At 41.4% G+C, this 27,351-nt stretch overlaps 4 protein-coding genes across 13 annotated transcripts in view; 2 read left to right on the top strand and 2 right to left on the bottom strand.

Moving 5' to 3' along the window:
* Positions 1-1,543, top strand: part of mymx (myomixer) — a 30,523-nt gene extending 28,980 nt beyond the window's left edge. For all 5 annotated transcript variants that reach the window (XM_079686568.1, XM_079686572.1, XM_079686570.1 and 2 more), the window contains 2 exons: positions 510-659; positions 749-1,543. In XM_079686568.1, the coding sequence (XP_079542694.1) occupies positions 510-659; positions 749-1,008 (410 nt within the window). In that variant the 3' untranslated portion in view covers positions 1,009-1,543. The remainder of the gene's footprint in view (positions 1-509; positions 660-748) is intronic.
* Positions 1,189-11,561, bottom strand: ntpcr (nucleoside-triphosphatase, cancer-related). Of its 3 annotated transcripts, none has more exons than XM_079686575.1 (5): positions 11,454-11,561; positions 10,442-10,604; positions 10,262-10,364; positions 8,453-8,662; positions 1,189-1,643 (listed from the first exon to the last, which is right to left on the bottom strand). In XM_079686575.1, exons 1-5 carry the CDS (start codon positions 11,485-11,487, stop codon positions 1,614-1,616), a joined length of 540 nt encoding a protein of 179 aa, XP_079542701.1. In that variant the 5' UTR covers positions 11,488-11,561; the 3' UTR covers positions 1,189-1,613. The 3 variants fall into 3 exon arrangements, with proteins under 3 accessions (XP_079542701.1, XP_079542699.1, XP_079542700.1); XM_079686573.1 differs by lacking the exon at positions 1,189-1,643 and adding an exon at positions 1,823-5,083; XM_079686574.1 differs by lacking the exon at positions 1,189-1,643 and adding an exon at positions 7,200-7,933.
* Positions 11,562-12,189: 628 nt separating this feature from the next.
* map10 (microtubule associated protein 10) lies at positions 12,190-15,014 on the bottom strand. Its single transcript, XM_079690415.1, has one exon. The coding sequence runs from the start codon at positions 14,892-14,894 to the stop codon at positions 12,543-12,545; it is 2,352 nt and encodes a 783-aa protein (XP_079546541.1). The 5' UTR covers positions 14,895-15,014; the 3' UTR covers positions 12,190-12,542.
* Positions 15,015-17,141: 2,127 nt separating this feature from the next.
* Positions 17,142-27,351, top strand: part of LOC307043634 (signal-induced proliferation-associated 1-like protein 2) — an 81,126-nt gene continuing 70,916 nt past the window's right edge. For 3 of the 4 annotated variants that reach the window (XM_079688211.1, XM_079688215.1, XM_079688216.1), the window contains exon 1: positions 17,142-17,280. The gene's annotated coding sequence lies outside the window, so the exon portion shown is untranslated. The remainder of the gene's footprint in view (positions 17,281-27,351) is intronic. The other variant, XM_079688213.1, reaches the window with a different exon arrangement.

A 27,351-nucleotide genomic window follows, 5' to 3' on the forward strand; every position in this document is an offset into this window, starting at 1 on the left:
AAGCCCCGCCCTCCATTGTTAGGCTGTGAATGATCCCACTGGTGGTTAAAGGATGCAACTAGTTATTGATCAAACAGGACTTTTATTAATTTTATTAAAGCAAGTTGTGTTTGCTTGCTTCTTAACTCTTGGTGATACATTTTATTTAGCTTAGTAGTGTCTGCTATCAAGCTCTCTAAACACAAAATAAAATAGGGAATAGTTGTTGCAGGTCTAGTATGTTCCACTAGGGGGAGCTAAGGTATTGTCTTAGCTTATTAAACAACTGTATCAAAGAGAAGCTCACATCTGTTATGACAGTTGTGACACATCTGTATTTTTTTAATTTGAAAGGTCCAAATTGGATTGCGCATCAGAAAGTGATAGTTTGAGGAAGGACAAAACCAAAACTAGGAAAATGATTTCCACTCTCTCAGATTAACGACCAGACCAATCATTATGGCCAGTTTGAATGAGAAAGTAAAAGAGTTGTTGGAGTGACTCAATCCTAATGTTCTGTCCCTCTCCAGATGATGATGAAGAAGACACTTTAAAGCAGTCACTGACTCACAGGCTGTCTGGAGCATCCAGAGACAACACCTCTTCCTCCCCTCTCTCCCCCGTGTCCGGGGGTGAGGACTGGCTCAGCAACAAGCAGCGCTCCCACTCCTTCACATCAGGTTACTCATTAAGGATCTACGGCTGAGAATCATAAACAGCTGTTGTTTTCTTAGTTTCCTAACTTTCGCTTCACTGTTTTTCTTTTTAGCCACGTTTCAGAAGATCAAGCCCATGTTGCCCCCCCCTGCAGGCAGAGTCCCGGAGAGAGGCTCCAACTACTGCGTGACTCTTGTAGTTGGAGACAAGTCGCCAGACTCTGAGCCCCCGCTGATGGCTGCAGCCGGGTGGCAGCAGGACCCCCGTCAGCAGGACCCCCTTCAGGACTCTTCTCTGAGGAGTTTCTCCAGCCTGCCGCGGCCTCGCAACAAGTCCGTCTTTAAAAAGTTCTTCTGTAAAAAGGACCTCTGAGTTTTTATTAATAAAAGGTTTTACAAATTGTTTCTAATGTGCAGCGCACATCTTTGTTGAAAAGCAAAAAAAACGCCACTACTGACTATATTTATGATGGGAAGCGCTTCCATGGTTTTATGTTTGATGTGTTTTGTCTTAAATCATTTAAGTGTTTTTATATTGTTTTTTCACGTAAACGGAACGTGTGAGTGTGCACTGCGTAGTTGAAGATTGGATTTATTGAAACACGTTTTCTCAGCAGTCTTATTTCACATTTCCTTTTCTATTCTTCTGGATTGTTGTGTATTAAGTAAAGCTTTCTTCTCAGTGGAGGATCAGTTTAGAAACTACATAAAAGAATAATCACAGTGAGTAGTAGTATTAACAATATCCTGAACTCATGACACTAACATGTACAGCGCGTGGTGCACCAAAACATTGTTTTCTTTTCTTTTTAATCAGCAGTTTGATACTGCCTGAGCTTGTTTGATTTGAACACTTTTTAAATACAAATTGTAGCAAAGACTATTCATAATAAAACATTGAAAACCAATGCTTTGCTTCATCTGTGATAATGCATGAGTGATATTTATTTTTCATACAGTTTTGCTGAAAATGTGTTGTTATTCAAGCTTTGTTGTCATCTCTGGAGGCTTTTAAGAGAAAGGGGATCATATGAAGAGAGATTAAAGGCCAGGCCATGCTAAGAACATCTTCACATCATTAGTCGTCTTTTTGAATATTAAAAACCTGCCACCGTTCAAAGACGAGATCCACACAACTCCATAATCAACGATATTTATTTGATCATGGAGTTGTGTGGATCTCGTTTTTGAACGGTGGCGATATTTATGCTGAGAACCCAAACATTCTCTGCAGACATGGCTGCATAATGAGTTCTATGCATAAAGAATTTGCAAAACACTACACTGTTTAGCATTACAACATATTCAGCGATTCCCTTCATGATTACGTGAAGGACAAATTAGATTAGAGATTACAGCCGAGAGGGAATTGGGGAACTCACTCGGTGCTAATTTTTAAACATTTCTAGAAAATGTTAGGTTGTCTGCAGAAAAAGTAAGAAACAGGCCACTTACAGGTTTAAATGTAAAGTGTTTACATGCACCATGTCTTATGAGAATTGAAGGCAGAGCACTGAGTAGTGGAAATGTCGTGTTAAAATGTAGGCACTATTCGAATTTGAAATGTCTTTCGAAATGTAAGGGCCGCAATCAGTTGAGTAGTAATCGATGAAAGCATTTGCTGTTTTAATTCTAAGTTCATTCTGTGTAGGCAGGGGAATTGTCCTTTTCTATGTTAGAACTGAAAGTAGTTCCACTGTGTGTGATGTCGAAGATAAAGCAGTTGAAGTGTTATTTAAAGAGTGTTTGTTGTACTGTGATTTTAAAGCATGTGCACTGTTTGTACTGGTTGGTATATTAGCAGTCATTGGTGAATGATCTCATTATAAAATGCACCATGTGGTCAGCATGTTGATACATGCCACAGTAGAGAAGAAGCATTCTATCAGTTTACTGACAAACAACATTTAAATACTGCATGTGAAAATACAATGTTACAGGTAGAAATTCATAAAAGGATGGTTATCAAATAAAAGCGCAAAAGTTTTAGCATCAACATACACTTAAAGTAAACAAAGCGATAATGCAGAAAGGCCCTTTTTCTTAATAAGAAAAGATGGAGCTTTATTTTTTTCCCTGTGGGGAAATTCAGGAGTTAAAGACGCAACAGAGTGAGAGTGAAAAACAGGACAGTACAGATTCACACGAGGACAATACAATTACAAATAACATAAGTGACTGTTCAAACGAGATATCACAACGAGGTAAAACGTTGATCATTTGAATGAACATATATACATATTTGAGTTTGGAGTATTGAATTTATTTACATATGTGTGTATAATTCAGGTAAAGTACACTTAGTCTTTACTAAATGTACTTTACCTGAATTGTGACACTGCTGATCTGTCACATGACATCATGAAGAAAGTGCACCTTTTTCCCATCAACCACCATTCTAACTCAGAAGCACATGTTAGCAAAGCAGCACTATCACAAATGTAAAAAGAAAAAAAGAGTTCTGGCCCAACCACTGCAACACCTCTCAGTTCATATCACACTGCCAAAAGTCACAGTATGGTCTTGGCACACGTGTATGCATACACACATGCACACCACTGCTACAGTAGCATATGGAATGGAAACAACTCCAAAAGGCTCTGGGTTTGTGGTGAAAATTTGTCAAAAGCATCCAGCAAAGGCATTAATCATGGCAGGGCAGCAATCTGTGAATCATTATCCAGACTGTATAGAGCACGCTGTATGACTCAGCCTCTGACTGTAAAGTATACCCATAGTTTGTTCACTTTGTATAGAAAATCCCATGTCCATGTTCCACTGCATTGATATGTCTCTTATTACTGTGGACAAGCTAATAATCCAGGATATGATGGTAAATCCACATAGTTGCTGCATGTACATGTGGCACCTATTTTCTTCATTGCTTGGAGCACAAACATTTGGGTTATTCCCGTCCACAATAAAGACATTTTTGTGAGTTTTCCCTCTCCGTCAAGTTTGGAATGACAGCCACATCCTTTGCGGCCCTGAGGTGGCCGAGCGATGAATCACCATGCCCCGATCTTTGTGTCCCCTCTGTGGCCTCTGACCTCCAGATCATCGGCCCCCTGCTTCTCTTACAGCTGTTGGGGGGGGGGTCATCCCTCCTCTGTAGAGACAGTGATGTTTGTGTGTCACCACACTGGAGGCTTCCTCTCGAAATGTGGGATTTAAATGTGGCTGGGCGATGGAAAGGCCACCACAAAACACACACACACTTCTACACGCTTCGGTTGAATCCTTTCCCAATGTCTAACCACTCATAACGGCCGACATGAAATCTCCAACCGAAGGTGAGGCCAAGTTTTGTTATAGAGTATGAAGGAGTGACTCACCGGGGGTTACCACAGTCATTCAAAGAGTTCCGGAGATCACAAGGAACCATGAAGGCAGTGTAAGAGGAGAGGGGTGTCCTCAGGCATGATCCCTCCCCTGCTGTTGATGGAACATAGTCCTTCGGAAGGATGCATAACTCTTCACACATCACACGTTACTACAGGGTTAGCAGTATCATAGTAGACTCTTACTGTCTACTTTTTGTGAAATCTTTAATACTTAAAAAGCAAAGGAAGACATGTGTTGAAATGTTACTCTTTTATTTTCATTCCTGTTCTATTCTTAGCTTTTGATCCCGGGTTAAAAGGGTAGCCTTGCAGAGGGGCGTGCTAGTGGCCCAGATACACACTGAAACAGGACACTGTCTGCCTCCGGCCCCTGGGAGCCCGTGGAAGTGATCTAATTGGACGAGTGGTTTAGGATCATCGGCGGTGAGCAGGAGGGTTGGATAGTGGTTAGGAACTCAGATCAGATGGCTTCATTTCCACAGCCTTCACATCCCACTCGGCATTAACTGCCCACCTGTCATGACCAGCAGACCTTAGATTTGCCCATTAGCACAATGAGGTGAGTTATTATGCCTCAATTACAGCTCTCTGGGAACATACTGTTGCCTGTGGGTCGTACAAAGCATGCGTCACACACTGATAAGTCACAGACATGCTGAGAAATGACATTGTTTTAAGCTTTGCTATGTGCAAGCTTTGGCACTGAGAAATGTGACCTCACCGATGCTAAGAAGCTTTAGCTCCTGGTCTTTGAAATAATAAACACCGGTCATCTTGGGAAATAAACTGTGAGTTTGAAGTCCGGCTTTGGGAAAGCCCGGGCAGGCTTCTGTGTGTCTCCCACGTGTTTTTTGGATAATATGTCAAGATTTCCAGCTGTGTTTGGCATTTTGGCCGAGGGCTTCTAGGACAATATTTCAAAATACTCTGCCCCTCCACGTTGTCATTGTGCCTCCTGGGCCGGTCAACGAAGTGCAATAACTAGAGATCAATGTCCTCATCAAAACAACAGCTCCTCACCCATCCTCCCTCCGCCCCCACTCCCACCAGAGGCTCCCTTTTGTCCTGGATTGTTGGTAAGCTCCATCCATGTCTGTGTCCTCCCTGTGTGGAAGGATAAAGGCTATCATCTATCCCGCAGATTCGGTGTGAATGCATCTCTGCGATATGGATATTAATTCACTTCTTATTCATTCAAGCTATTCTCGAAGGCTTACACCATATCAATACAGTCAGTCCCCTGACGGAGGATCCAATTGTTACAGTGGCACAATGGTTATACATGTTCAAAAAGCATGGCGTTTACAATGTAAAACAGCAAGACGACCGTGTGTCTTGAACATTTTACAATAAAGTATAGAAATTAAATACAGACTTTTTTTTATGGAAAGAGTTTCTCTGATGTTAAACCTAAATGATTTACTGTTTTAGAATATGATATAGATTACACGTTACATCTCTACTTAATTTAAAATATATTGCAGTCCTTGTTTTCTAAAACTAATTATGGGGCAGTATGAACATGATTACTGAGTTTATATTTTTGATAGTAATATCGACTGATTGCAATATCATAAACACACAAAGAATAATCTGAGACTTAAATTGAACTTGCATGAATACAATTTTATACAAGTAATTTGAGTGTTTCTCAATTCTAAGTGACTCCTGATATCCCCTCCAGAGGGAGTTTCTCTCTCACACACTCCCTCCACACGCCTCCATTGGACTCCATTGTTTACTTCCGTATCATGACATCACTATGTAACACTCACGCTTCTATTGCTAGAGCTCTTGGAAATCTCTAAGCTGTTGAACAATCACATCAGAGCCGGCCAGCTAACCAATCAGAGCAGACATGGGCTCTGGTTTCAGACAGAGGGTGAAAAGAGGTGCTGCAGCACAGGCAGTATGAGACAAATAAAAGCTTTTTGAACATTAAAGCATTTAAACGTCACAGTAGAGATACAAAATAGAAGTATGAAACCTGAAAACGAGCATAATAGAGTCCCGTTAAGGCATAGAATAATTGACCAAAAAAACTAGTATCACACAATTTGATACAGAATTGTGTTTATTTAATTGATCGAAAAACAAGCTTTCCATGTATTCCCTGGCAACAGCAGCAGACATTGCTGGAAATAACTAGTGTAAATGATATAATATCCCAATATGTTTGCTCATCACATCATATCACATGAAATGCCTTCACACACAGCTTTTACCTGGTGAAATTGGCACACTCTTTGTCACTGTTACATAACCCATCTGCTGCCATGCTGCAGGGAGGTGGAGGATCTCCTGCTGCTGATTCAGCACCACCACTCGATCCACCATGAACCATACCATTACCTCTAATCAAACGTAAAGCCTGGCCTGTGCCATGACAATGCTGCATCACAGCTCCATGTTATTTCCAACACACGACCACTGCAGTGTTGACTTTGAGACCATTTCAGTGTCTGTCAGCGGCAGTTTATCCAGAGGAGTGTGAGCGCTGGCCTCAGAACAGATGCTGGCACAGCAGCACGTCTGACGCAGATCACAGCTGGCGTCTCTCTCTGCAGCCGGACTGACAGGTTACATCAGAGAGCAGCATTAGAAAACAAGCCAAGAAAGCCTTCCATGTATTTTCACTTTGAAATGACCTAAAGATGCTTCAGTGTTGAAAACAACCATCTTCTGCCAGCGGATGTCTATGAAAACCCTCAAAACAACTGCCAGACTCTGGAGCTCCCGCTGAGTCAGTGAAATTCTATTTACAGCGAGTCTGTCCACAGACCTTGAACGCTCTTGAGCTACTTTAGACACTAAAACTTTCCTAACCTAAAATACCAAAATGTATTTAGAATATAGCCACTTTATCAAAAAGCATTAACATTTTCATCCGTTTGTTTACATAGAGCTTCAATCCTCGTCATGTTTGACAACATTTCTCATTCTATAGCTGTAAATCCCTAACCTCCTGACCTTTAACAATGGTTTAAATCCTTTATAAAAGCACTCCAAAACCCTTTATTCAGTGACAATATCCAGCCTTTTGCACTTGGACAGAAATGCCATTAACTCCCAGGATGGAGCATAAAATCCCTGAAAGCAAAGTGAAGCATATTTATTTCTACCGCAGATTAATATAACATCATTAAAGCTTATCACAACTGTGTAAACCAGTGTCTTTTTTTTTTTAAATAAAGGAAAAATTGAATACCAGAGAAACCAGTTGAAGGAAAATATCTTTTTATTTTCAATTGTTTTTCTTCATGCTGGATGAATAAACTATGAAAGGATTCGACATAGTTGCACCGTTAAATATTAATTGATTTTCAATGAGTGCATCCTCAGGTGGACCAGACAAACACAAGGTGGGGCTCACATAGCAAAGAGCTGAATACATATTCTTTTCATATAAAACAATTAAATTCACCACTTGTCCTTGTGGGCAAATTAATATTACAATCTAATAAATGAGAAATGCCTGCGGTAATCTCGATAACACCCAGAGCTGAATTCAAAATCAAACCGAGCTGTTTTGAGGACTAGCAGTCTTTGGGATATTTACACACTATGTGAACAATTCCCCCGCTGTGTTCCATCCTGGTTCCATCTCACGATCAATTATTCAGAGAGCAATCCATTTTGAGGCTTTAGGAGCATGGAGAAAATGAATTGTGTACATAAATACATGCATGTGACACACTAACTCCTGCTGCAGCTCCGTGTGCCCTCCGGTTAGGTCAAAACCCGGTTATGAAGCGTGCGTAGATTCACTCAACTGTCTGTTTGCTCAACATGCATGCACTAATAAAAGTTGCTGTCAGCACAAAATAAATGCACGAGTGGAGCATTTTTCCTTTATAGTGGTCCCGAATCTCTATATTAGGTTGAAGGTTGCAGATAAGTTTACACCGTTGATAAAATGTCTTGTAGAATGGTGTTTCTGTTTTCTTTAGACACCTAAGCAGGAAAAGAAACAAGCAAAATTCTATATAAATCGTCATAAAATCATAAAGCTAACCATAAATAACATTAAAAAATATGTCTTCTAAGATCTAAGCCTTAGACAACACAGTAACCACTTTGAGAATATCACATGTTGTAAATCTCTGACTTACTGTAATGGAAATACAAATCATATGTTGGTGAAGAAATTGCCATATAACCTTGTTTTACGTTATAACTACTCCAGCATGAGCGTTTTGCATGACAATATCCATAACTGAGTCTTCCGTGATAAATTATTTTGACACTTGAGACCACCCTTTGTTGTTGAATCAGTCACGCATGATTTAGAGTTAATCCTGGTGAGGGATAATGCGGGGCATGCCCTTTGTGCATTAGCAGGCAGACTGACTGCCCTCCAAGACAAACTACATACAGTGTAAACGGTGCCATACAGCTATTGTGGGACTAAGGAGCTTGTAAACTGACCTAAATATATTTGTTCACCCAGAGAGTGTTATTGTTTTTACTCACAGTGAAGATCTTGACATCTCTCCTGCTGCGCACCTCTTCCACCAGAGCCAGCGGTTTGCCCTTGGGGATGGGGATGGTGCCCAGGATGGTACACGAGGGGCTGTCTAAAGTTTGTCTCACTGCCCTGATGAACGGCTGGCTGAAGAGCTCCATTTTGCCGATCTCATCAATGACGAACACCTTCCTGCTGCCCCCCTCTGCTGAGCCTACCTGAGGACGAAGGATGTTAGCATTAAAGGGATAGTTTGGATTCTTTGAAGTGGGGTTGTAGGAGCTATTTATCTGTAGGGAGAACAGTAGAAACTGTTGCGTGAAACTGACAAGCACGGAAGTTAGGCAAGGTACTGCTTTGGACTGCGTCAAATGTATTTTAGCCACCTAAAAAAAGATACCAACAGAAAATATTCAAAATCAGTTTGAGTGTAAGCTTTATTTACAATGTTTTCACTGCAAAACCTTTCCTTTAAAACAGATGTTCCTGACAGGGAACTGAAGCCATTAATCAATCTATGCTTTATCCAAAGCCAACAGACTCCATTGAATAAAACGTTTTAAAATAGCAGAACACAGAAGTTGCTGCCTGAACAGTTACGCAGCGTCCACACGGTGGCGTGCGTGGAAGCTTGCCGGTGAGTTTGTCTGAAGCTCGACCAACAACCAATCACATGAATCTCCCGCCCCGGAGACACAAGCACGCGGTTTGATTGGCTAGAGCTTGTACTGGCATATGATTTGATTGGCTGACGCTTCCGCCGAAGCCTCAAAAGTTGAACATTGCTCAACTTTTGAAGCGAGCAACGCGAGCAAAGCGAAGCAACGCTCCCACAATGCAGTTCGGCAAAGCGGGACGTCACCCCATTCAAAGTGAATGGGCAGAAGCGTTGAAGCTTCAACGCACGCCGCCGTGTGGACGGGACGTTAGTTAGTGTCATTGTGTGACTTTGGTGAATCCGAACTAACCCTTTAAACATCAAATAACACTAATAAACTAACCGATCAAGGCATCAGAAGATGAGCGACATCTGCTTTCTATGAGGCAACATTCCTTATTTGTTCAATGTTTTGAGCCTTTGAAGAGAGCATAGATGGATACAAAGGCTCTAGTTCCCCTTCATAAAAGGCTTATGACATCAGGTAAAGTGGTGAAACATTCCAAATATAGCAAGCACTAAAAAATCATTTTCATTCTTTTAGGAGGGGTTTTTAAAAAGACATAATGCTGCTTCCCCCGTCCATCATCTGTGCTGGTACTCCTGTCTCTCCAAACACTACGAGGAAAAGTTACCTCATACAATCCCGCTTCAAAACATCTGAACTATCCCTTTGATAAGTGCTTGTTTGAGGAACAATTTATAAATAAATAAGCTCTGTTTGACATGTGTTGATAAAAAGATTAAAGAGGTTTCATTGGTGTCCATATGGCTAAACTAACTTGTGGAAAAAGCTGATCATGTTAATGCACTGTGATAGTGTTAGTATGTTTCATGCAACGCGTAATCAGCAGTGATTACCGAGTCGCTTTGAGTGAGATGAAAGTGGAATATGTGCCGCCAGGCCGAGGCAGAGACACCTTCCCTTTACAGCACATGTGTAGGCGTCACTCCAGGCTCACTTTACATGCTGGATTCATCAGGTCAGTGACAGCCAGACGGCACCACCAACACTAAAAACGTCACTCTGGAATTTATGTGTTTGCGAGCTTCCAATTATTCCATCAAATCAGAGAAAATCAAAGGTTTGATGAGTTGTTAAGAGGGGAAAAAGGGGTTTGGCTTGCTGTGATCTATTGACGAGTTTTAAAAATCTTACGTTTCTGAAGAGGGGGAGAGCCACGTTTTCAAATGAAGGCAAGTCAACTACATACTGCCCAACTGTGTGTTCCCGTCTGCCATGAGAAGAACCAGCGAGGTCTCTGAAAGATACAATACGTCACTGAAAAACAGCACAGATAAAAGAGAGCAGGTACTTTTGATGGGATGACCCTGGTACCTGATTCTGGACAGCTGGCCCCTCTCTCCTGTCACTGTGACCACATCAAAGCCGACCCTCCGGCCCCCCTCCCTGACCTCCTCTGTGTAAAACCCTTCCACTCCCACTCCTGATGACATTAGAGCCTCACAAGCTTTCTGCACCACAGTGGTTTTACCCACTCCTGGGAGAGACAATAAGAGACAATGTAAAACAACTGAATATCACTTATTGATTCTGTGAAATGTTAGGATGTGTCTTATCCATGCATTAGTGATGAAGACATCCCTCTCCCATAAATAATCAATAAGGGGTCAACTATATATACACAACTTTAAATGAATATGTATGCACATAGGGAATAGTGAGCCATGTGGACTAAAACCCTGAAAAGACAAGTACAATGTTGAGGGAATTGTACTTTACTTCAGTATTTTCATTTACTGCTACTTTGTACTTTTACCCCACTACATTTCAGAGGTAAGTATTGTACTTTAACTCCACTACATTTATGTAGTACCTTAAGCTACTTTGCATATATGATATAAAACATAATCAGCCCTTAAATAGGACTTTAGTTACACTTGACTAAATTCATAAAATACCAAGCAGTAACTCAAACTATACAAATTAGTCTCGCCTTTGATACCAGCTTTGATAAACATATATCCATCAATAATTAAAAATCAAAACATATATAATATATATATTATCTCAAGTGGGTCAATCTGCATAATGAGTACTTTTACCTTTGGTACTTTAACTTGAGTAATAATTTCATAGCAGGACTTTTACTTGTAACATAGTATTCCTACACTCTGGTACTTCTACTAACGTACAAGATCTGAGTACTTCTCCCACTTCTACATGTTACCAGTATATTGCGATAGATTAGCTAAAGACAAGCTAACTTTCCTCCGAAGCAACCTAAACGTGTGCTGGCTCGGACACAGGGTAATTACAGCTGAATGACTACACTTGATTTACAGCGACTGCACCTTCAGCAGCAGCCCAGGCTGGTGTTCAATGTTACCTGGAGGTCCTGTCAGGAAAACGTGTTTGAACATTTCAGTGTACACCGTTCAACATGCTTCTGCAGCACTTCCGTACACAGCTTGCTGACGCATGCGCATTAGTAACCACACCGCAGTACTTTATTCGAATGAAGTAGAAGAACTGAGAGGGAACAAATATACTGCAGGTGAAAGTAATGAGAAACTATTCCAAAACATAGCTCGGCTCAGCACTCAATATTGTGTCTCAAAATAATGAGAAACATCTTATTTTGACTACTATCTCATTATTTTTGACTTGGTATCTCCTTATTTTGACTTTCATCTTACTAACTCACTGTTATGTTTAACAATCTCATTGTTGTGACTTAGGCTTCTATCTTATTGTATTCTCCATTGACAGATAGATTGGTTACAAATATTGAATTGTATTAAAGCTGTACTGTAGTTAAGTAAAAATATACAGAAGATCCCTTTGCGAAGTAATCGAGTATAATTATAAAGTAGCATAAAATTCAGCAACTCTATGTTAATGAGTTTAACTTAATTACAGTACTTAAATACTAAATATCTACTATTATTAATAATATCAATGGATTTCCACCAATGCAAATACGTTTTGATTGTCCCAGTACCACTGTTAGTGTAACACAATCCTGTAACTGTCACACAAAAAACAAACAAAACCAGTTTTAAATACATGTATAGCTGTCTCTGTTTTGCTTATCAAATAACTGACAAATGCAGGCGGTTAAAGGAAACACCCTGAACTCTGGAGCTGGAGCTCTGGGAGACTTCAGCTTGTGACAACTCGACTGGAAACGAGAGCCTATTAAGTTAAAATGATTTGCATAAACGGTGTGCATAGAGATTTTCATCCTCTTATGTCAATAAAGACTCATGGTCCAAGAAGTTATGCAAATATACAGTAGCCTAGTATTAAGTAAGTGATTAAGAAGTAAAGTGATCACATTATTTCCACGAAAAAATATTCTTTATTCAAAGGTATCAGAGACACAACACTTTTTACATACAAATTTACATATTTGCTGGAACATTGCCATTTGGAAATATTGTAACCTTAATGTAGAATTCTATAAATGTTTTCTTTACATAGTATAACCAGGGAGTTTGTTGGCCACTAGCTCAGACATATGCTTATACTCCTTTCTGAAATCCAGAGACCCAAGCTCATCCTCCAGTTCCTCCACCTCCTGCTGTTCAAAGGAGGACACTGACCCAGCAGAAGACCCTCCCACAGGACCGCTGTTCTTGGATGACCCACTCCGTTTACCTCTGGATGACATCAGACTCTCAGCAACAGATCTCTTTCCCACTCTACAGCTCACTGTCCTCTGTCTTCTGGAGCATATGGTCTGCAAGGAGCTGGACCCGTCTAGGTCACTGTCATCTGAGGAGAAGCTGAGGGCCGAGGCCTGGGACCGGGCTTGGATTATTGTGTGCGTCCCCCTCAGAGCGTGCTGTGGAGAGCGGGGGGCTTTGATGGGCACGGGGAGGACGGCTCTCTTCTGAACCCATTCTGAGTCAGAGTGGTGGAGAGGAGAGCATGGGGTCTTGGCTCTGGTGGGCTCAGGGCTGCTCAGGGGGTCAGGGGAGTAGGCATCGCTGGGCTCCAGGCTGTTAAAGTCATCAGCGTAGTCTGCGTCCTCGTCTCCTTCCCCGCTGGAGTCTGAAAATGAAGATTTGGGGCTGCTATGTCTGCTGCTTCCTGAAGATTCAAATGGTTCTATACGCCTGTGAGATTCAGACTGTGATTTCACTTGATCTGAGTCACTGCGATGCTCTTCTTTATTTTGGGTAACATGATACCCTTCCACCCTGGGGATGTGAATACACTTCAAGTCTTTTTCAGAATCTCTCAAAAAGTCTGTGTCTTTTTCACCTCGAGCTTTGCCATGTTTTAGCGTGAATGTGCCCTGAAATTCAGAGTCCGCTGCGATGTTTTGCATCATTGTCTCGACATTTTCATTTAGACTGGAGCCTTTGTTTAATACTGATTTTCTTTTGCTGGACTTCACAATCGTATTACTTGACTTAGTCTTAGCTTTGGCGATACTTGACTGTGTTTCACGTTGTATTAAGGCCATGCATTCCCGTTGTTTCACTTTAAGAGGCGAAATGTTCTTCAGCCTCAGATTGAATGTTTTAGTCGTACCATACACAAGCTTCTTCTGAGGAGATTTGCTGGAGCTTTTAGCCTCTTCCTGTTTGTCTCTCACTTTAACAGATGCAGGTGTAGAACAGGATCTGGGGGAATGTACATGTTTTAAGTTGGGACTAGTTCCCTGTTTGGAAACCTCTCCTGGTGTGTTTCCATGGCCAGCGAAAGGCTCTGTGGATGCCGGCCTGTAAATCCATGATAGATTGGGATGTATAGACAGAGGCTGGTCTGAGTTCTGACCATTCAACTGTGACAGCTCAACAAGAAGAGCGTTTAACAGAGGCAACTGTCGTAAGGCTTCCCCGAGGACATTTGGAGTCGCCCCGCTTGTTTCTTGTTTTTTTGCAGTTTTTTCATGTCTTACTTTCTGCTCAATCATTGGAGCACTTGCAACTTCATTTGTATATTCACTGGTTTCATCTTCAGTGTCTTCAAATGTGAACGCCTCAGAGTCTAAATTCAGTACAGGGCAATCCCCTTCTTTATGTGTGTGTTTTTTCTCTGCAGAATTATTGTAGAAGAGATGTGGCGGACAAAAAACAGTTAAATCTTCCAAATTATTTTCAGTTTCTTCATGCGTCTGGGGCATTTGTCTCCCTGGCTTGTGTTCACTCTGCAGGACAACAGGAACACCATTGTCCTGATTATCCTCATGTATTGTAAGAGCCACTGATTCTGTGATTTGTTTCTCCATGAGGCTTTTTTGTAAATGTTTTCCGCCATGTGCACTGCGAAGTCCCTTTCTTTCTGTGATGTGTGGCAGTAAACTAGCTCCCAGACTTAGAAGTTTGTAACTCAGGGATATTGATCCAATGTTCTCCCCCATGAGGTTGCATACACCCACAACCCCCCTTTCACCATGAGAAGAGAGAGTAGAAACACCACGTTCATTCACATCCTGCCTGATTCTGTCCATCGCTTTCGCCAGTGACACAAGAGAGGTACCAACTAATTTGGGGATCTCTTCTTTCACATCCAGCACCATAGCATACAGAGGAGTGTTGGATAGATGGGTAAACAGTGCGTTCAGGTTCATTTGGAAGAAACAAGACTTCCCTCTGTTGAAGGCATATCCCCCCTGCTGATCCTTTCCATTGTGTGCATGTTGGTCCCCTCCAGCATTGCTTTTCTCAGGCTGATAAATGAGCAGCGTTGGGAAATCCAGCAGTCTTACTCCCAGAGCAAGCTCGTCGGAAACTTGACTTTCTTTCTCCACTCGGATGGATTCCACCAAAAGCTCAAATGAAAACAGAGTCCCGATTTGTTCTCGTCCTGACATCCTGAAAGCCGTGTGATAACAAAAAGAAACCTTAAACAACGAGCTAACTAACTAGCTGTTAGCTAATCCGCAGCTTTAGCTTGTATCAGCTCCATGGAAACAAGCAGCTGTCGCGAGCATTATGCGTCACACAATGCCCCGGGATACCTGGGAATTGTATTTTCAATTGGAAGTGTATACGTACGCAAGATATTTGTAGATTTTTGGATTAAAACACATTGTGATTCTTAACTTCTCCTTAAACATGTGCTTTTTTTTTTTATTAAGGGTTAACGCAGCATAAACACAAAATATACTTTCTTGATAACTGTCATTTTTTAAAGATAAGATAAGAGATACGTTAAAGTAGGTTTATAGTTTATCAAATATGTTGTATTGGTTGTGAGCATATTCTAATGGTTTTTGGATTGTTTAAATACAGTTCTGTTTCATATGAGTGTTGAGAGCTGTATCCACAAATCTCTTAATTTTGCCCTCAAAGTGCACCAGATTGATGCATTTAACTTCAATTTAAAGAAAAACATCTTCTGTTGTAACAACAATAACATTATAAATAGTAACATAGCTGAACATGGTATTGCACATTTAGCTTTGAGTGTTACTGACCTGAGATGTTTTTATTACATGAATTGAGGTGACTGAGGCTTGTTAACATAGACTTTTCAGTGTCCCACATTTTGCACAGAACTGTCCCACATTAGGAAATGCAGATTGTCTGAGACAACTTGGCACTAAGAGTACTGATATGTCTACCATTTCTTTTATGAGTGTAATATCTGCATTTTCTCTTTTGGTTTGATTAGGACACATCCTGGGGATTTCAGAATGGTACTGGATTTAGATTTATTGTATTGGCTTCATATCGCAATATATTCCCGAAGTCTGAAATGCAAAACATTTCTCACATTAGGGCAATTCACCCTACTTTATTGATCCTAATTTGGGAAATGTTTGCGTTGTAGCAGCATAAAAAGACATGGCATTGAGCATTACAAATGTAAAGACTAAAATAAACATTCCAAAATGTAAACATCTCAATAGAAATGAAATAGCATTAAAAAAAAGTAGAAAATACACAATTACAAATTTACAGTAACAAAATATAAAGCAGGATATTATACATACAGAAGAATGTGAGGAATGGAATATTAAATATTAGATTGAATATAAATGTAAAATGTACAATGTGAGTTTAAGCCCAAGAGAAGCTATGGAGCAGAGAGTTCTCTGCCAGTCAGAGGTGATTTATTATATAGACGTATTGCAGTAGGCAGGATTGCAAATGTATACAACCATACATGTACATTTGCGAAAATTAATCATTTGTTTCTTGTTGTCAAAACATTGATGGAACTTTTATGAGGACAACAGAAGCAAAAAAAAACATTACAATCGGGAAACTGTGCTCCAAATGTAATGTTTTTTTTATGTTTATGTATGCTTTGTGTTACTATATTTTACTATTTTTTTTATACGTATCTCGTCATTTGCTTGTGCATATTTACATATGTATCTGATTAAAATGAAGTCTTATTTTTTATGTTTGTCTATGTTTAAAAAATGTAGGCCTAGTTTATGGCCGTATTTTACGTTGCCCATTTCATTTCATTTCATTTCAAACCTTTATTTAACCAGATTGGTCCCATTGAGATCATAGATCTCTTTTTCAAGGGAGACCTGCAGCAAATAGGTTCCACAAGAAACATAAAACAATAAAGGACATCATACATTATATTTACAGGTTACATTTACATAGTTATCGACATTTACATGTGCCCATTGCACTGAAATGCAGTATATAATTATATAAATGCAATATAATTATATAAATATAAAGGAAAAACATTCTTAAGGTAGAACAAATTACAGGGCTAGATGAAACATTACAATGCAAAGATATATGAAGATCATAGTTTATTTACATACATTTTGAAAAAAACTTTTCTGCAGTTCACCAGATGGGGCCACTGTAGGGCTTACATAGTTTATAGATGAACAAAGGGCTGTAGTGAATGTCACAAAGGCCACTGGACTTAAACAGGACAGGCTTATGACCTCCCTTTTTAAATGTAAATTAGTTTGTTATTTTCTGTAAAATATGAATCAACAAACCTATGATAACATTTCTGTGTGTGCCCAGAAGTGAGGTGCAGAGAGTTCCTGCAGGCTGAGGGTGGGCGGAGCCTCTCTCGGTGCTGCGTGTTGTCACAGATAGGTGCTGGATGCATATTGCCACGGTCTGTGCCAATTCAGTCTGGAGGCTGACACCGAAAGAGAGAGATGCAAGCCCGGCTACCGTAGCTTCATCTGTTTTTTTTAACCGCTAAGGATAATTAGCAACCTTTACAACTCTGCAACCTGGACCGGACAACGTTGACGTTGTAAGGTAATGACTCTAATGTAATTTCCTCCCTCCGAGCGGACAAACAAACTAAAAAGTATGGCTGTAGCTAAAAGTGAGGCGCGCCAGCGCTGCACACACAGGGAGAGTAGCGAAAGGTGGAGAAACTTACGTGCATTATCGATGGTAATAGTGAACACAAAGGGTAAAGTTTATTTCGGGCACCGCAGCATATGTAGACTAATGTAAGCGACAAATATAGAACGACTGGAGAGTATAATGTTTCAGCTGTAGCCTATCTATAGCCTATATTTGTGTCTATTCATGGTATTCGCTATGGTGTCGCTGACTTATATTTTACTCAGCTTTGTTTGTTTATGTACCACGAGCGTGTTAGCCTCGCGAATAGACAAATTCAATGCAACAAACCATACATGTTTGCGTTCATAATAGCTGAGGCAGGCTATAGAATGTCACTGCTGTTTTTTCTAAAATTCTCTGACTGTTAATGTTACTTTAATGTTGTCGTCATATTTTTTTTAACATTGCTGGTGGTGGTGGTGGTTGTGGTGTGCGCGCGGGGGTTAATTGGACTGGATTCGCAGGGAAATATTTTTTGAATGAATTTGTCTAGTGGAGTGCTTTCATGAAAACGGTGGGGGGCGATAAAGGCATCATTGTCCTACTGGTCATGGATAATAAAGCCTTCCCATGCTTACTGTAAGGTGAGGCCCGTAGCTAGTCTCAAGGGCCAAATGTAATTGTTGTGGGAAGCCCAGAGTGGAATAAAAACCATGTATGTAAGCAGTGGTCAACGAATATAACACACCCCACTGTGCTTTACTGTTGTATTAAGTCCATATCTGGTTTACTTTAGCAGCAGTGGGAGCTTTTCAGTAGATCCAGACAAAGGATTTCCTTTAACATTATATTTGTTTTGATAATACACAATCTCTGACAGTCTGCTATCTGCTATGCTTACTTGGCTTCTCCCATGGCTTATTTGACATACAATGTTCTGTATACTCCACAGGGAGAGTAAACAAGTGAAATGTTGTTTGTCTTCTACCACCATATCCCTTTGCTGTCTTCCTGCAGGAAGTTTAGCCCCGACAATAACTAACTTCCCAATAAAGGGAAACAAATAGGCCCATTCCTGAGCTCTTGGCTAGCTGAAGCCACAACAACTATGTGCTCTTGAGTGTGAATGTAAGTTTCCATTGTTTGATTTTTAGTGCTCTGCATTTCTGCCCTCCTGGCTTCACAGCTCCCATCTGAACAGATCAAGCATAAAGATTTATTTTCTCCTGGAGCGTTAAAATCAATAGGACACTATTATTTCTCATAGGGTTTTATGTCTGGGAAAGATTAGTTTTCCGGGGGGCTGTGCTGAACTAAGTAGGCACAGGAGTGCTTTAATGTGACTCCAGGATGTTCATGGCCCGGTATAACATTTAACATATTTTCATTTAGCAATTAGCACCCAAAATGTTTGGCTTAACTCAAGCTGTCAGGTCTGCAAACCAGAGAGGCAATTTTTCAACTGACCGCTCTTTTGAATGAGCATTAAGACATCTTTAGTGATGTGTGAGTAATTTGCTTTTATTGTGCACAGAAGCAAAAACAACCGTATTAATCTGCTCATTCTCTTTGTCATCATGCAAATATTTAGTTGTCTGTTTTTCAGTTGAGATTGGATATATGCCATTCCTCATTATGTAGTTGCACCCAATGTTTAACTTAGATGATCTTTGAATTTTGAATGACTCTACCCCATTGAATTGAAAAATGAATGTGTCTGTTACAGAAGGGAAAGCAGACCTTTTACCAGATGGATGAAAGCTACATTAAAGACAATAACTTCCTTATTTAGATGAAAATGAGGCTGCATATGTACCCTATCTCAACCTCTGCCAGCAGCGCACTCATGGAGGTAGATATATTCAGCAGCCATAATAATGAAATCACAGTTTGAATAAAGATCTGTTGCATGCTGCCATCAATAGTGTGCAGACAGAGCTCTCAAGAAGAAATATGTTCTCATCTATATCTTACAGCGCCTTCTGCATGGCTAACCAGACAAAGGGTAATTGAGCTGGATAGATATGTCTTTCAAAATAAAGTTGAGAGCACAATGTGTGCTCAGCCAAACAATAAGGCACCTGTCATGATTGGCAGAGGAACAACTTCCTTTGACATGCCCACAGGCTATATCCACTTGTTATCATTGCAGAGCTGGTTAGGATGTCTTCTGGCCTAGTGGGCTTGGAGACGCCCGACTAGAGTTACAGCCGATATGTTGTGTTTGCCTATAAATACATAACCCTAACTAAGAACTGTGGGCCTTTCTTTAGATTGGGGAAATGACTTAACAGCACTGGCTGAATTTAGTTTTCTTGTTACAACACCTCCTCTAGTGCGCCACAGTCTATCCCCTTGTTTGTCTCTGTTCCCACGGTGCTTTGCTACCGGTGTGCTGACTGGCCATGATTGGGAGAACAGTAGAGGGGGGGAAAAACACCTAACGGACTTAGTTTCAGACCACGTTTGTTAGGGGTGATGCATTTCTCTTCATTGTACTAAAGAAGCATGCCAAACCATGTGGCGCTGCCCTTTCCAACAGATCCCACACCCTATCGATGTGACGGGGATCAGGAAGCCTGCTCTGGTCTAGTCCGTGCAGGCTGACTGACCGGCTGGTTTGCTAGCCATGATTCACAGTTGGCCTCCCAACAAAATCCTGTTGCTTCAAAACCAACCAACCAGCAGACAGGGAATCACATGCTGCCTGCTCCTGTTGTGAGAGCCAGACTCTCTCGCCGTCTTTTTTGTCAGCCTTTGTTTTGATAGCAGTCTGGATTTATGGAAGGACCTAAGCCCACTCATCACTGTCAGGAAAAGCACAGATGCCGTCATTAGGTCGAAGTTTTTTCATGAATTTATCTCCTGTTCCACTAGGAGTCTGCTTGTGATGGATGTATGTGGTTTACTGAACAATGCCCATAATGTACAGCACAGACGTATTTCTCTTTAGATTTGGGCTATCAGCTAGATTTGTAACACTGATGATCACGTAGAGCTTTTAAGAGCTCATCATCCTGAACACATTTCCGGTTTGGGATAGAAAGTAACAATACACCAAAGGATTTTCTGAGGAAGGCTGAAGCTAACCAAAGGATCTTTAACCGCTCCAAGGTCAGCATGTTGGGTTCTCTTAGAGTCATCCATCATTTTTGTCTGCTGTGCACATTATATGACCACTCATGTGTAATCAGTGTAATAGCCTTAAGACGGCATGTTTAATAGCTTGCTCGGGCGCTGGCGTGTGTCAACATGCGTTCCGGAGAACCACAGGAAGACGCCAACAGCCATTCAAAGCAACGTATTTTCTACTCTTTATGTGATGTGCACAAATGAGCTGTTATAGTGAGTCTGTGGCCTGTTTCTTCAGGACATATGTGAACTATCGCCCTCATGTTCTGCATTGCTTGTTGGTTTATTTGTGTCGATAATGTGTCTTTGGCTAATCTGATCCTCACTGAAGTGGTTAAGCCACATAGTAGCCCTTTAATGGCAGGCACTTCATGAAGGGATTTATGTGTTGTGACTTATTGGGCTTTAAAGGAGAAATGGCTCTATTGAAGAATTTCATAGATATCTTTTACAGGTGTAGAGGTTCTGTATAAGTAGTGTTTGCTATTATCTCAGGGAAATTGGTTAAAATAGCTGCTACACCAAACCATCCCTTGTGTCTTGTACGTCTATTATTGTTTTCGGCTCTTTAATTTCCCACCCTCTTGCTGCTCATCCAGTAGCCTGCTGCTGTGCCAGGCGCATTTGAGCGAAAAAGCAGCACTGTGGCTGGAGGGGAAGCTGCTGGATGAAGCAGATGGTGACGTGACAGAAGTCAAATGCTGATCGCGCCATTGCTGGTGAGATTCATGTCAACCTCTGGTGACACACAGCCGAGACTGAAGGACTGAGGAAGAGGTGTTACGCGGGGGCAGAGGAGAGAGTAAAGGTTTGGGCCCTCTGATGACCGCCTTTGCGATCGCTGCTGGCTCACATGCAGCTTGACCATTAATGGAAAAGATGAAATATCTCATTACTTTAGCCATAGCTATTGATGATAGATAGTATGCTCTGCAGTGTCCTTATTACAGCTGTTTTCAAGCCCCTTTGTTACAGTGCAGATAGTTAATGGATGATTTGTTGCTTTCTATCCATGCATTAGTTACTATTACAGCTGGATATGAAAGGGAAATCTTATGACCCGCTTAGACCGGCCACTGTTTAACGATGACCTTTTTCTAAAACCTCACATTATTTGCTGGACTAAGCTCCTGCCTACACATGACTGACAGACGGAGCTCTAGATGATCGTACCATGGCGGTGGCTTACAGATGTAGCTATGGCAGACGACAGGCTGTAACTATAAGATATTTTTCTGTCTCAAAGAAAATCAATAATCCTCTACTAGATAATCTCTATGATTTGCAAAATGTGGGTCATCCCAGTTTAAAATGAATATAGAAATGAAGGTCTTTGCTGTTCAATCACCTTACCCCATTGGTTATACGTACTGGGATAAAGTAATGCATTTATTCTTTTTGGCTTCATCATTAGGTTAAACAGCAAGATGAAGGCGAACTATAACCTGGCTTGAACCATTACAGTCTGATTTTATTCTACACTGACAGCTTAAGACACCACAGATGCCAAGAAGTTCGTTTTTATACTACTTTCCTTGAAAGACACGTACCAAACATGTGTTCCTTCCAGCGCATGTACTTTTGGTGCCAGTTAGTAACATATTCATCACAATTTGTTTTTAACGAACATGATGCAAAGCACCAAACCTTACTGTTATATCGGGGCGTGTGAATCAGCTGGTTCAGTTCTTCTAGCGCATAGCCAACTGGGAAATAATAAAGATTATTTAATATTTGATTATTTATAATACGGGACCCCAATGGCTGCATGGCACTTACATCCTGTGGTTCTCCTTTAATAAACAGGGAGAACCATTTATTATTCCTGGTGTGAACACACAATGGTTTTATTATTTAACACATTTCAACCTATTGGATCAATCTTCTAACAATTTCCCTGCAAAAAAGATCATGTTCATGCATTATGGATTTGCAATAGTCAAGCAAATAGGAAAATGTGTCTTTCCATGATGAATTATGTCTGCCCCTTCTCTTCCCATGGGGACCCATTAGTGTCCATATCAGGAATGTTGGGGGAAAGGCCAGTGAAGTTGCTGACCCTCCTTATATGTTTTGTCTACGTGTCTGTCACTGGGCTACAATGGGGAGAATGAATGCTGGCCAGTCATTAACCCGATTGCCACTGAGTCCAAGGACCAGTCCTGACCCATGGGGTTAACTCCGACTGTGTTCCCCTCAGTGGGCCCAGACAAATGGGACAGCTGACCTCTGGTCGCGGCCAGCCTCCAATGGGAGATAAGAAGGGATTTGGTTTAGAGCCGATGTGCATACCTCCTTCCTACTGTAGCAGAAAAGAATGGGCCTGTCTGAATAAGCAGACAGGACTGGGTGTGGGTGACAGCCAGGAACCTGACTGCATGCCATTCTGCCTCTGTAGACTTTCTATGGTTCTCTGTCTATTCATTCATTAAACGCCACCGTAGTAGATGTGTATTGAACTTCAAAATGAGCAATATGTGAACCGGCATGAACATGAAAATGTAACCAATACGTTCCAACCTTGCCCCCTCTCAAACTGTGTCAGTTTGATGGTTAGAAGGGATATATGAAATCATTTCACACTTAATTGGTTTATTTATGTATTTTTCCTCTATTATCTGTAGGACTATATATTTTATAATCTCTATCTAGGTAATATTAGCCATTTTCGGCTCATCTAAGGTAAGGTAAATTAAACCAGGTATTAATAAAATGTAGGCTAATTCTGCACGTATTCCCCAGTGCTAACATCTGCGCCCTTGATTGTCAAATTGACCCTGGGTGAGCCAAGGAGCAAATGGCCAACGGTTGAGTTGTTTTAAAGCGTAAAAGCACGCTGACGTGTTTCTGATAGAGGTTGATTGTAATTAACAAGTCAAATGGAGCAGATCTGTGACAGATGTGCCATAAAGTGCTCAGCTTTAGGGTGTTTGCATGTGTGTGTGTGAGAGTCACTGAAGCATTGCTGGCGGAGCCAGTATCCTTCACTTAACCTCACCAGAGCACTGCAGTGCTTACACACCGTTGTTGAGCATGGAAACTACATGAACAGCAGGATAGCTTCGATAATACAATACTCGCTACTTTGTGTTGTTGTGAGACGTTTTACTTTGTCCAAGTTCTCTGGGTATCAGCCGTTTTACAGGAACGAACTTTCTCCTAAACAACCCTTTATCAAGCGTGAGAAAGTGTCTGTTTTTTGTTTGTTGCTTTCATGTTGCCTGCTTACTGACATGAGACAAATTAGAAAGTCCTGTCATGGTCTGTAGCCTGTCATTGTGTTTTTTAAAAGTGCTGACGAAACTTGATGGGAGGAGGTTGTTATCCTTGTTTGTGTTTCCACTGATCCATAAAGTTGATAATGAGTTTAGTTTACCGAATAAATGTGGTTTACACTGGGAAATCCCCGAGCTAAAACAAAACTTTGGCCATTTGCGGTTGTATTTCAAGTGTGTATATCACGTTAGCGTGATGCAAATATATTATCCCGATTGTGTTATTCTTTCATTTGACAGCAGCAACAAACCGTCAAAATCTCTTAAATGTTGGCTTGGACGTTTTTATTTGTTCCTTTTCACCGAGCTTCATTTGGTTTATATAAACATTATACGTTTATATAAACATTATACGTCCTTTCAATGCCTTCGAAACAGGAATATCTTGTCTCTTAGTTCAGTTCAGATACTTAGAATGATGCACACCATTAAACCAGGACATTAATGTTGCCCTTGTATCCACTTAATGAAGCACAGAAATGCCTGTACATGATTTTGCCTTTGGCCTATTCATGTAACTTGCTGCTAGCAAAGACATAGATGTCTGACTATTTGAGACAAGCCTGGGATATTGGACTTACTGGTGTGTATTGGAAACCTTTTCACACAAAGTGGAAGGGAAGTCTAAAGCAGAGAGGAGCTGAACTGTGCGGCGCTGGCACTGAGCCTGGCCCTTCCTTGCACTGTGGGCTGCTGCTGCGGCGGTATGATGTGTTTAAGGAGCGCAGGCCCAGCCAAGCAGAGCTAATTCAAAGCTAGAGTAGTATATTCCATCTCACTTGTTTTCCCCCTTCTTTCTTAGCGACATCATTTGGACTAGCCTTCCTTTTATGCGATTTGTAAAGGCTGTTGACGGAGGATAATGATCTAGAGTGACAGTGGCCTGATTTTTTTTCTTTTCTTTTCTCTTGCTTCTGTAATCTCACTGTCTGTCAATGTGGAGGAGATCAACCGCTCACCTCGTCCGCTGAAATGTATTGAAAGCTTCTGTGGATGTTTGGAGGTTAGCCACAGGGGGCGGGATCCGCAGCTACAGGGGCAGCACATTTGACACTGAGTGCTGGCCTTTATAAGGGTTTACAGCCTTAAAAGAAGAAGGAGCGAAGGAAGGGGAGATTGCGTAACACCGTCAGGCAAACAATGTCCCAGACACTATGTAAGGATCCTAAGAAGAGGTCTGTAATTCCTACAATACCTAGCAGCTACACTGTGTGTTCATTCACAGCTTACCTTCCCCGGGCTATGTTTACTGGAAGCCCTCGGATCCTCTCTGAAATGTAAACAGCGCTGTAGGGCCACATACAGTTCAGCTCGGAGCGGCATGCCAAAACACAAGGAACACACAACTGCTGGATACACAGCCAGGTGCTGCATATCTGACCACAGGAGCAGCTGTATAATTACACTGTTCTCATCCGTCTCCAGATAATCTGTGTTTAGGTGGAGCACACAAACACCAAAGGTCAGAGATCAGCTTGATGATGATGGATTTACTTTTTTACTTACTTCCTCCACAATGCTTCCAGAGTTTGCTTGATTGAGGTCTTTGCAGATTAAACAGTTTCTTATTTACACGACTCTAAAGAAATAACAGCAGAACAATAATCAAAAGCATGTAAACACACACATTATCATCAGGTCACACACGAAGATCCTTTCCCTCACGTGGTGACATTTTGAGGGGGGGTTGCAAAGAGAGAATTGAGTGTAGGTTAATTGTTTCCTGTCATTTAGTTTAATTTTCAGTGAAAGGCAGTCTGGGGTCCCTGAGGACACCCCTTGCTTTTCCCTCTGGGCTAACACAGCCGACTCCCCAGTTAAACCAAGGCTGCTGATATGTTTGATTACCTCATGGATCGCTGCTGAATCATTGCTTTGTCACCTTAGGGTTGTTGTTGTCACATTGCAGAATCAACAACATGCCCACGGCTCAGTTTACAATAAAACATATGATTGGTTTGCAAACATTGTATCATGGATCCTAAAACACACACACTTCACCATGAGCCTCTGCTTGATAGGATTTCCCCCCAAGGGAGTCCAATACTGGAGCAATGTGGTTGTTATTGATTTAATATGGATAGAATATTACTGTCTGTGCTTTTTCAGGTACAGAAGTAATGGTGGGATCTCCAATATTTCATATTTCTGAGGATGTATTTCAAGGTCGGACTCAAACTAAATGTGAAAAAAGGATTGTTGTGTCGGAGTAAGATTGTATTTATAGCAGCTGCCTGTGGGAGTCCTACGTCTTACTAACCCTGCTGGATATACCACTGCTCTCCAATCTACTAACATGAAAGAGAGATTTTCCTCTTGATTCTGCGGTGTAGGTGACCCCGAGTGCATGTTGTACAGCTGCCAGTGCCTGGTGCCTTCTCCTAATGCTGCCGTCTTGATGACATTCTTCAGAGCAGGCTGCCGTTAAGAGATAAGGAAGTGAGTAATAAGGGAATATGTGCTTATTTGGGAATCTGTTGTAAAAGTCTGGCCAGCTCTGTGATTGATGTCAGACACCATTCCTGTGAACATTTTTTATTTTGCAACTGATCTCCAGTGAGTAAGAAATACATTTAAATACTCCTTTTTATGTTATTCTTAATTGCATAAATATGGATGCCAATGGACTCTATGCATGTACAAAGGAGGTCTCTAGAGGAAACGCTGCCATAGGCAATCCAGCCATGCTCCTTAAGATTGTCGAGACGTTTGTTTTTCGTCCACCCCCCACTCATTACGTACTCCCATCCCCCGCCTCATAAGAGTACCTCATCAGATCGTTGGCCTCGATCAGTTCTGAAGGTCAAAGGTCACTCGATAACTGAGAGCCTGCCCGTCAGGACGGATCAGTGCACATTGCTGCTGGTGGAGGAATGAACTCATCCGCACTCATCTCCCTGGACACCTTTTCTACATGTGGCATTCAGGAAGGGGGATGGTATAAGGAGGTGGGGACAAGAAAAGACAAGATTTGAGGAGGAAGAAAAGAGAGCATGCCTATCCCTCCTCTCAACACGCGTTTAAGAATCTCTCGTGTGTACGGAGATATTTCACAAGAGATGATGACCTTGAGGAATGGGATATGTGTATGTACTGTATGCGTTTGGAGTTTTTCTGTTTATGACAGCTGACTCCTCTCTAAATCAGTGAGATCAAGGATGTGCTGCTGAGTGGCAGCAGAGAGGGAAGCACAGTTTAGTGCTCAGTATTTCCCCAAATGCTTTCAGTGTGTCATTAACGTTATTAATCTGGACATGGAGACAAAAGCACACATTGTGATTGTGTACATGTGGTTGTCTGCGCACGTAAAACCCAGTGCAGTTGTGTGTGTTTACGCTTATGTGCGTGTGTGGGTGGCTCTCAGTGGGAGGTTAGACTTTGACACCCTTTCAGCCACCACACCTCCCTTAAACACACCCACCACATGCCATGCCAGCTGCAGCTGTTGTGCCTCAATGCTAGAGATGTAGAAAATTCCTCTTGCTCTGCAATTAGAGCTGCAGATTGCTGAATAGCACACATAGCAATGTCCTAAAATTGCTCTTGGTCTCCTTTCCTAATCCGGAGAACACTGAGTAAATAGAAACTGATGAGTGTGAAACGTGAATAAACGGGCCCCGTCTGCCTC

Source organism: Notothenia rossii, assembly GCF_949606895.1.
Source record: "Notothenia rossii genome assembly, chromosome: 6".
NCBI classification, from domain to species: domain Eukaryota; kingdom Metazoa; phylum Chordata; class Actinopteri; order Perciformes; family Nototheniidae; genus Notothenia; species Notothenia rossii.

What these genes read in the sequence shown, in the direction of transcription:
- ntpcr (XM_079686573.1), bottom strand. Translation starts at nt 11,487, where the DNA reads ATGTTCAAACACGTTTTCCTGACAGGACCTCCAG. An exon ending in GGCCAGCTGTCCAGAATCAG is followed by an intron (nt 10,365 to 10,441) that starts GTACCAGGGTCA and finishes TGTATCTTTCAG; the next exon opens with AGACCTCGCTGGTTCTTCTC. An exon ending in CTCTCCCCCTCTTCAGAAAC is followed by an intron (nt 8,663 to 10,261) that starts GTAAGATTTTTA and finishes CTTCGTCCTCAG; the next exon opens with GTAGGCTCAGCAGAGGGGGG.
- map10 (XM_079690415.1), bottom strand. Translation starts at nt 14,894, where the DNA reads ATGTCAGGACGAGAACAAATCGGGACTCTGTTTTCATTTGAGCTTTTG.